Below are 11,020 nucleotides of genomic sequence, written 5' to 3' on the forward strand. Positions count from 1 at the left end.
TAGCTATAAAAACAAAAACAAAAATTGTGTATTTTACATTTTATTGATGAATGAAACAAAATAGCACAGCTTTATACATAAAAACATAATTAAAATATTTAAATTGCATTATTAAGTAGTATAACATTAATGTGAAGGTAAAAACCCAACATTTACAACATAAAACAATGTTTTGAAGAAAAGGCAAACAAAGTGCATAAAAATGCAGATCTATTATAAATATATAGAGTTAGTTTTAAGGATGAAATAAATCAATTTGGATCTTTAAAAACATAAAATAGTACTTTTTTATTAATTTTATAAAAAAATAATAGCATAAGGATCCTAAAAACATAAAATAATACTTTTTTTATTAATTTTGCATAAAATAACAGAAAATTAAATTTTCACATTAGTTAAAAACTAAAATGCTCAACTTTAATAAGTGAGAGGATAAAAAGACCAACTTATTTTAATATTTCTTACCAGGAACTATACTAATTTTTAATTTCTATCATGAATAGAAATTTTAACTTAAAAAGAAAAAAAAAAGAAATTATTACAATAATTGCTAACTAATCCAAGTATATTCTAAATACTCCATCATAAAAAAGTATACCCAAGTTATGTGTATACATTATTTAAACAATAGGAATTCATAACCCAACTGAATTGAACAGCACAGCATTTGCACTACCTGCGATAGTATAAGCATATGCACAAGGAGTGCATATTTTATATAATTCAAAGGGAGAGAAAGGTATGCTAGGCAGCATATGAACAGCATATATCTTTCACACCTTTTGAAGTAAATTATTATTGACTATACCAGTAAAAACTAGTAAAGATGCAAAGCTTGTCGACTTGTAGAAATTGTAAAATATTTCTCTTGAATAAAAAGAAATAAAGCTATAAATATATATCCATACAGACCTGCCAGCCAGCAGTAACCAGTTTACCTTGTTCACTTGTCAAACTCCAAAAAAAAATGTCTTATTCACAAACGAATTCATTTGTCAACTTTCACTTTCATATTTAGAAAAAGTAAGACAATATAGATGGAAATTTAATAAAAATAACCTAACTTTTGTGGCCAACACAAATCTATAATTAATTGCAAAATTCAAAACTGTTTTATTAACTACTGTTCTTTAAAACATGTTTAAAAATCCATGTTTGAAGAAAAATTTAAAATATATAAAATTTAAACTAAAATCAAAGTGAATAAAAGAATTAATTTAAGTAACTAAAATTGAAATTGCATTTATTTATCCCGTTAATTAAATTTAAAAATTGAATAAATTCTTTTTTCGATGTATCTTTTTTTTTCAAAAAAAAAATAAAAATAAATGTTTAATAAATATATTATTTGCATTTGATTTTGCAAACAACTTCTAAAACTATAAAAATTATTTTTATCCTCATATTTTTTATTGAACTTTTTAAACATGTGCAAATTGCACACATTTAAAATCGATTGCAAGAACTTAAAATTTATTATATTATTTAAAATTTATTTATTCATTGCAAATTGCACATTTTAGAATGCCTCCTTAAAAAAAGTATACATACATTAGTAACACATACAGTGTAAGTAATAACATTAATTTTGTAACAATCATTTCATGAAAGAGTTTTACATACATAGTTTTGCAATAAAAAACTTCTTTTTAAATTTAACAAATTAGATTCAAAAATATAATAACGTAAAGAAATAACAAATATAACTTCGTTCAAATAATTTTTTGTAACACTATCATTTCGCTTGCACATATTGAGCGATTACTGTCATAATATTTATAATTTAATATTGATTTAAGATACATAAATTTGCAGGATTAAAAAGTTGTTAAATCATTTCCTAAATCAGAGCATATAATTATTGACAATTTTTTTAAATGATTTCTATACTAATCCACAGTTATTGAAGATAGTTTGATTTAAAGAATTTAGATATAAAATACTCTCAATTTAAAATATCTCATTCATAGCTAGGAAAATGCTCTTGCAGCAAAATATGAAAAGACTAAAAAAATTTCACATTTTATATAGAGTGCAAAAATTCTTTTGGGAAGAGAGAATAAAAGTAACCTTTCTCAAAGTATTTCCCACTTTGTTAAAGTAGTTGATTTTATCCACCAAACATTATCAAAAAGAAATTCTTTCACCAGTTGTTTTTCCAAGCGAAAACCAAGATTCCCCTTTTGTTGTGCTAAGAAAAAATTATGCAATGAAAAAAAATTTCAAAACAATATTCCCCGAATAAGAAATGTTATGTTTAACAATTTAAAAATGAGTCTTATTAATAAACCTAAATTTAAACTAGTTATTACGCAACAAAAATAAAAAATATTTATTCACTTGAAGATATTTTATAAATAAAATCAAGCTTCATAAACTCATTTTACGTTCAGCAACTAAGCTGTACTATGCATAATACAATAAAAATTATTCATTTTTTTTTTTTAAAATTCAGATATCTTTAAGTATAACTCTTATACATATATAGTAAAACACATAACTCTTTTGTAAAGTTCTATAACCATTATTCTAATTTTCATTGATTTCAAAGAAAGGTAGATTTTGATAAAAGAATATTTTTAAATAAACAAAAAGCATTGAAAACAATATTTTGACATATTTCACTATTTATGATGAAATAAACTTAAATATTTAACTTTACTTATAAGAGCTTTTTGGAAACACTCTGTCAATAAAAAAACCATAATATAACACTCAGTTTAAGCTTGAACACTTTTTACAGTTTAACACTATGCTTTTATACTTGCCTTCCAAAATATTTAGATATTTTACACAGTTTCACTGGTATAACTTTTTGTTACAAAAATACATCTTATGTAGAAGTGAAAAAGTAAGAGCAAGGCATAAATAATATAGCAAGTGGTGTAGAAAGTTACAAAAAAATACCAATATGTAGAATGATAAATAGTGCAGATCACAAAGCTGCAGAGTGCGGACGGCATTGATACAGCTACCAGTCTATCACAGAGTTGATTCTGGTGAAAGCTACATTTGTGCAACCTTCGTCATCCATGGAATTAATGTAGATGATGACTAGTTGATCATTAAATTAGGTAGTAACAATTTACTTCTTTTTTATATTCTTGCACACCCAATCTAATCCATCCTGTAATAAAATACAAATTTATATTAAGCTGCACTAAAAATAATAAAAAAATGAGAGAAAAATTTTAAAATGATTGTGAAAAATGCCCATGAGCAAACACAAAATCTTTTACAATAAGTATACATCAAAGGTATAAAATTTTAGCTTCTCTTTTTCACTATCTTACAATACTTGAAATTAAAATATTTTTCTAAAAAAAAAACAAAAAAAATATCAAGAAAAAAATTTATGAATCTATAAACTAATAAACTGAATTAAAAAAAAAAAAAAAAAAAAAAGACCTATGTCCTGGTATTACTAGTTAAAACTACATCCTATTCTAACTAGTCCTTCATTTAACAAAATGTAAATTAATTTTTTTTGGCTTGCCATAAAATATGCCATTGATTGAAACATATTTTAATGGCAGAACTGAGCATTGTTATTAGCACTGTTCTGAGCAGACCACTTTTGAATCAGTGTATCTTCTAATAAGCTCTTCATATAACACATTATAAATTAATTTTTTTATGATTGCCATTAAACCATTACAATGTATTTATGGCTATATCTAACATTATCTTGAATCATTAGTGTTTTTTTAAAATATGCCATTGGTTGAAACATATTTTAATGGCAGAACTGAGCATTCTGTAATTAGCACTGTTCTGAGCAGACCACTCTTGAATCAGTGTATCTTTTAATAAGCTCTTCATATAACACATTATAAATTAATTTTTTATGACTTGCCATTAAACCATTATGATGTATTTATGGCTATATCTAACATTATCTTGAATCATTAGTGTTTTTTTAAACAGACCTTCGAAAAACAAATTATAAATTAATTTGTTAGGATATACTAGTTTTTTTTAAGAATTACTATAGTAATTGAATTATGCTTTAATAATTTTACATTATTTTGAATCAAAAGTGTTGGATGCAAATGAGAAAAATTTTCAAAACATTTTTGCTCTAAAGATACATAATTTCAAATAATACATTAACTTTCATTCTTCAAAAAAAGTTTTCAAATTTTTCATAAACTATGATTAACACTAATTTCGTACTCATAAATTATAATAAATTTGTATTAATAACAAGAAAGGTTTATATTATTATTTATTAAATTGTTTCAAAATTTAGTATTTCTTATTTTTATAAAGTATTTTAAGCTGCACTATTTCTATTTGTCTGAAATATCTAAAAAAAACATTCTGCAGTCAGATAGAGCCAAAATAATTTAATAAGTTTTCTTGTTTTAAAGTTGTTTTTCTACATTAACATTGAAAAGTTCATTTCTTCCAAATACTCTCTCCCTTCAGAGTCTAATTTATTTCCACATACAAGTGAAAAATCTTTAGCTAAAAAGATTTGTAACAGAATATATTATGTAATTAATTTACATTGTTATATTTTGTAGGATTTTATTTCTCTTTCAAATTGTCTGTAAATATTTGTATTTTCAATTATCTTACTTCATTAGTTTGGAAATTGTAAGTGAACATATTGGGACTCTGTCACTGGGAGGATACTATATAGCGTTGTTATTATACCCGCTCTAACATTTTCTGTTAGAAACTTAAGTTAAGCTTCTTAACCTCACACCCTTTTCATAAACCAATCAGAGTCACTCATACTATCATACCTAAGAATAGCGGACATCATTCTTTCCATACTTGCATTTATATTAGAATATAACAATATTTATATAATTACATATTTATATATATAATATAATTATATATATATAATATAATTACTTATTTATATATAATATAAGTATATATTTACAATATTTATATAATTATACATAATATAACAATATTTATTTTTTATTTGAACATTGTAAAATTTGTTTAGTTGGATTTTCTTCATTAACTTTCAAATCACCTCATTGCAATATCAAAACTATGGCTAAACCACTAACTGAAAATATCTAATAAACCACGAATCAATTCCCCTATATAAATAAAAATAATATATATATGTGTAATGTTATGCCTTTAAAGGCTAGATAGTTGAAGAGACTTTGGCGGCTTCTAATAAAAAGGCATTTTACTACGTTACATGGAGTATGGAAAACAGTGTTTGTGGGATATTTACATTGATGGTTTCCCCCATTGCAGGGAATGTTTGGATTTGGCCCAGCTTTATTTAACCATGGAAAATGTGAAAAAGACACACATTTTTGACTCTCCCGAGCTTTTAAAGAGAGGTTCGGAAAGGGAGGGCATTGCAAGCATCTTTTTATCTCAATGAAACGTCATTCAAGTGATAAAATTTAGAGATTTTGATTCGCTAAAAGGATATCGCCGTTCTGGTTCTGAGAAGTTTTGGGGTCTATCTTCATCGACGAATTATTGCCCATTAACTTCAAAAAATAATCTTTTATCTGGCCTCATCTGGTTCATCTTGACTTTTTATGGTTCTTTGTGAGAGACCGACTTCTACATCTTAAACTTGATAAGAAACATATGTTTTAAGCTTATCAGTTAATATAGAATGACTCGTATGAGAAATTCTATATTACATATATATATATATATAGTCCTACCTTTAACGCCTCTCCAGTCAAAGCAGAGCATGCTTGGATTTGCCAAGAACGATCTCTTATAGCAGGCAAATTCAACCCATCAGCCAATTCACTAGCAGGTGCAGCATTGAAAAGGTCTTGTTTATTTGCAAAAACCAGCAAAGGCACACCAGCCAGCTTTTCTTCAGAAAGCAATTCAGCAAGCTCCTGTAAATTAAAACAGAATCATTAAAAGGAGGCAAAAACATACAAAAAAGGTTTAGTTGGTATGACACTATACTCATTTAGGTGAATGCAAAATTTATTGTTCATCATAGATGAAGGCATATGCACATTCACTAAGCATAAAAACAACTAAGTCATATAAAGAGGAACAAATACATCTACTTTATGAGCAAAAAGTTTTGCATAAAAGCATGTTTTGTTTTCCAGCTTTCACAGGCAAAATATAAATGAAAAATAGAAGCTTTTCAATTCACTATTTTATTTTCTGCATAAAGATAACTACTATTATTTTAAGAAAGTAGGTGTGAAAAGCTAGTTTTTTATTAAATATTTTTAATAATAAAAAGTTTTTCATAACTCTAGCTATATTTGAAACTTACCTGCCCCACTAATTTTGTAGGATAATAAGGAAATGATAAGATTTCAGGAAAATTACATTAGAAAGAAGATAAAAAACAAAGGTGACTCTATATTTTGAAATAAATAAAATTAGAAAGACAAATCTCCTAGTTATAAACTAATTAAAAGTTTTATTATTACAGTGATGAATCAGTCTTGCAAAGGTATATGTTAAAGATTATTAATATAGTTACTGGTGACACAAACTGATATTTGATAGCAAATATTATTTATTTTCCTCTTACAATAAAAGATAAATGAAGTTCAGCTTAAGAAATGAAATATCAAAATTAAAGCTAACACCATTGACTCATGAAGTATGTTATGTAGGTCTATAGATTGAAAAGCACACATATATATTCTTTTGACAAAATTGTGCTAAATTTAACTTTTAATGTCTGAGTAATTGCATAATATAAACCTAAACAGCCAATCTTGATCTTCAAAACCGAAAATTACACATTCAGAGCATGATTCAATAATGAAAATGGTTCTTCCTTCATGAAGTCATAAATTATCAATTATTCTTGAACTGTATGCCGTTATACTGATTTAATTTGTTATGGCAACATTTAATTGCACAAATGGAGTGAAATTCAAATCATTCCAGCCTTCTAAATTAAAATATAAAATAAAATTTGCAGAAAAAATATTAATTTTATGTGAGTGTACTAATTTAATGCATATGATGAGATGCAATCTAAATTTTAAATTTATCTGAAATATGTATCAGTTTTTGTTAGTTCTTTTTAGGAAACAAAACAGTCTTAGATAATAAAATGTGAACTTACCACACCAGTCTCTTCAAACCTTTTTCTATCAGCACTATCAATAACATAAATCTAAATAGTAAAAAAAAGAAGTGAATTATTTAAAATGCATAAATACATTATTTATTGAGCAGCATAGCAAAAAAAAAACTCTAAATTAAGTTATTTACTTAATAAGCATCAAAGTACAAACAATTTTTGTGTATTTATAATAAAATCAAATAAAAACAGGTAAAACAATGCACATAGGATAACATTATACAAACTTTACTTTCTATTTTATAATAGACTTTCCTCCTCATTATTAATAGTCATCTAATTATGATGCAAATTAACAATGAATATTTAAAATTCAAAATTGATAAGTTTGTAATAAATAAATACAGCATTAGAATTCTAGAGAAATACTAACAATGAATGCGGAAGAGTTGGAAAGATATAAGAGTTTCTCAATTTCTCTGAGGTATTATTATTATTCAAAACTATAACATCATTCAACTTCAATTAATAAGCTCGTAAAAAAAATTGCTTCTTAGTGCTAAAACTGCTATAAAGTGACTATACAAAAATTTATCATAATGTCAATACATAAGATAAAACAATGCCAAATTATTATTTCAAAATTGTAAAGCACAAACAGAGTAAAAAAGATGTATTGTTTCTTTTTAAATTAGTCTTATAATGATTAAAAGCATAGAAATTAACTTTAAAATAAAATCTCTACAAGTAAATTTATCTTTATTGCAGAAGCAAGAAAATGTAATTCTAAAAATAACAGATCTTTGTTTTTTAGCAATTACAATTTTTTTTATAAATATTAAGTTTGAATATTATAAGGGATCATATTTTTGTTTCATTTCTATTTCATCTATTATTACTTTTTAAAAATATATATATAATGGCTTAGCTTAGGGCTGAACTTGAATGAAACAGCTTTTTAAATCAAATGTAGATAATGCTTTGTTATTTTCATCATTATGTAATAAATTAAGTAGTGTATGTATATATTTTACAGTTTTTATTATAAATAGTATTGAACAAAGTATTCAAACACATATAATAATTTTAATACTTACCAAAACATCAGTATTTTCAAAATAATTTCGCCAATAAGGCCTAATTTTTCGTTGACCACCTATATCCCATACATTAAGCTTGAAGCCTTCAGATTGAACACTTTTTATATTAAATCCCTAGGACATTAAAAAAGGAATATTTTTAAATAATTCAAATAACACTTAATAAATTAACTAAGTAATAATGAATAGAAAATTTTATAAAATTACTATAATCAAGAAAAGTTAGAACTATTTTATTTTGAGGGGCACTAAAAAATGTCTAAACTATTATTCAACTGAGTGATGCAATCAATAATATAGTATAGCATTCAGTTCAGAATATGGTAATAATCAGTACTACTGATATAGTAGTAATAGGTACCAAATACACTAATATAGATACTGAATCATGAGATGAACTCTCAGTAAGGTAAAAATACTTGCTTATTTACAGGGTATCTGCTTCATTCTAAAATTTCAAATTCATGACTTTCCATGATTAATTCCAAGAATTTTTCATGACTTAACCAAGTTCCTATTTTCTCCGACAAAAACACAGCAATAAATTAAAAAAAGCATTATAATAATATTCATTGAAATGATAGGTATAACCAAAACTGTTATACTCTGCATCTTCATATTTATAGATTTTAAAATTAAAAAACAAAAAACAGAGTAAAGAAAGAGTTGAAGCAATAAAATAGTTGAAAAAAATACAAAAGCAAATATTTTTTTCTGCAGAATTATTATCTTAAGATACTTTTCTTGTTCATCGGAAAAGAAAGAAATACTCCTGATTTTTCTGTTCTCATTTCGGAATGAAAAAAATTCTCCAATTACTCGCTTGCTTTAGCTAGAATTTTAAATTGATAAAATAAAAATAATAAAAATTCTGCAATCAGAAGCTTAAAAGATAATTCCCTCTAGAAATGTTTTTTCTTTCATGTTTTGAAAGAACACCATAATTTTTAAAGAACACAGATAAAAACATTTTATTTTTTAATCAAATATGACTATGAGTGGGGATTTTGTTACAAATTAAGACATTTGGAACGCCATGAAATTCAGGGGAGGAGGTAAATTCCATTTTAAGAATTAGATTTTTTGGCAACCTAAATCCATGACTTTTCATGTTTTTTTTTCGAAAAAATAGTTAAAATCATGGACATTTCATGATAAATTTTGTTCAATACTGAAATTCATGACTTTCAAAGTGCGCAGGGTATCTAACAAAGTTGTAGGGATGGCGGGTATTTGCTTAACCCACTGGCGGTTCTGCGCATAAAAAGTCGTATTTTAACCTGCAGTCTTCTCAACACAGCAAAACTGGTTTTCCCACATTATTAGATAGAAAAGTGGTGTACTGGGGAGAAACATTTTCCCAATTTCACCCATTTGCTAAACCACCAGTGGGTTAAACAACCATTAAAAGCAGAAGACAGTTTTTAGCTCAGCATGGCAGACAAACCAAAGCATTTTCTTCAATTAAAAATAAATACACCAGACTATAACTATTGTAACTGCCACCAACAAGTCTGGTATCCAGAACTCATGATGGTAGAGCAGCAATAGGTCTTCATGCTACCTCTCAAGATGTAGTAGTACCGAAAGTACAGTATATTTGTGTTTCTGATTAATCGTCTCCGAATTATCAGTTTTAGGATAGATCTATGCTTACTTTTGGCTTTCGTAAATAAAATTTTTTTTTTGGACAAAAAAATCATTTTTGTTAGTTAATACAAAATTTAATGAGAACAAACACAAGTTTATATTCAGTAGGAAGCATATTGTAATGTGAAAATAAAAATCCCACAATTCTGCAAATCATATCGTGAACAATTCTTCTTTTATTAGAGATGGGAGACTGTATTTCATTCTAACAATCTACATTCATAGAATAATTGCATTTTACAGATGCTAATAAGAAAACTGATGCTGTGAAGCATTATTAAAATATGATTTTTAACATTCCGATACCATCAGTTGAAGAATTTGTTAAAAAAAAATATGGAATGATTATGAAATCTGAATTCAAACTATGTATAACATAACAAATAAGACTTTATAACAAATATATAAAGTACCACTTAGTAAAAGAAAATTGATGATGATGATTATCGCATTTGAACATGATGTTTCAAAACATTTTCTTTAATTCAAGTAAACTTTTTCCATTAGAAAATAAACATATGATCCGCTTTATTCCATAGTCAAATCATTAAGTCACCATTTCGAAGTGACTAGCTGAGATAATCAGAATACTGTATATAAAATAAGTAGAATGGTAGATCAAAGAAAAAATTAATAACATTCTCTTTAATATTTAAGGAAGTAGGCTTTAAAATTAACAGATATATTAATGAATTTTAATGAAAGGTTTTATTTTATTAACCTGAGTAGGAGTTATGTGTGTCACATCTTCAGATGCTAGTTTCTTTAATATTGTAGTTTTTCCAGCATTATCAAGACCTAAGAGTAAAATTCTAAGTTCTCTATCAGGAGCTGATTTTAATTTTCGAAGCAGAGAAAGTAAGCCCTGCAAAGAAATAAAATGTTAAAATTGGCAAATACCGCACAAAGAATAAACAAATCTAGAATATAATATAGATGATAAAGTTTTCGATGGTGCATAGCTTATACACTAATAAAGAAAAATGCAAAAGAAATGCTTTAATACTACAAACCATCACTGAAAGAGATAGCCGGCAATACCAAGAATTTGCAAACTAATTGGTAAATAAATAACAATAAACCACTCAAACAAACAGAAAAACGCTAAAAACGAAACTAATTATATCGATATATCAACTTAAATATATACTCAAGTTATAATTTTACTAGCATGTCTGATTGAAAACAAACAAAATGACTATTGGACCACAAGTGGATGTCTGTTCACCAATCATATTAAAGCATTGAAACCTTA

General features: G+C 25.8%; 1 protein-coding gene across 1 annotated transcript; it reads right to left on the reverse strand.

Annotated features, from left to right (window-relative positions):
- Positions 1-24: 24 nt before the first annotated feature.
- Positions 25-10,911, reverse strand: LOC107454738 (ADP-ribosylation factor-like protein 3). The gene is made up of 6 exons (XM_016072017.5): positions 10,779-10,911; positions 10,487-10,630; positions 8,113-8,229; positions 7,058-7,108; positions 5,664-5,849; positions 25-3,127 (listed from the first exon to the last, which is right to left on the reverse strand). Exons 1-6 carry the CDS (start codon positions 10,779-10,781, stop codon positions 3,086-3,088), a joined length of 543 nt encoding a protein of 180 aa, XP_015927503.1. The 5' UTR covers positions 10,782-10,911; the 3' UTR covers positions 25-3,085.
- Between the last annotated feature and the right edge of the window lie 109 nt (positions 10,912-11,020).

Source organism: Parasteatoda tepidariorum, chromosome 1 (assembly GCF_982258835.1).
Source record: "Parasteatoda tepidariorum strain Cologne lab strain chromosome 1, Ptep-v5.0, whole genome shotgun sequence".
Classification (NCBI taxonomy): Eukaryota; Metazoa; Arthropoda; class Arachnida; order Araneae; family Theridiidae; genus Parasteatoda; species Parasteatoda tepidariorum.

What these genes read in the sequence shown, in the direction of transcription:
- LOC107454738 (XM_016072017.5), bottom strand. An exon ending in CACACATAACTCCTACTCAG is followed by an intron (nt 8,230 to 10,486) that starts GTTAATAAAATA and finishes TTAATGTCCTAG; the next exon opens with GGATTTAATATAAAAAGTGT. An exon ending in GGTTTGAAGAGACTGGTGTG is followed by an intron (nt 5,850 to 7,057) that starts GTAAGTTCACAT and finishes TTTAATTTACAG; the next exon opens with GAGCTTGCTGAATTGCTTTC.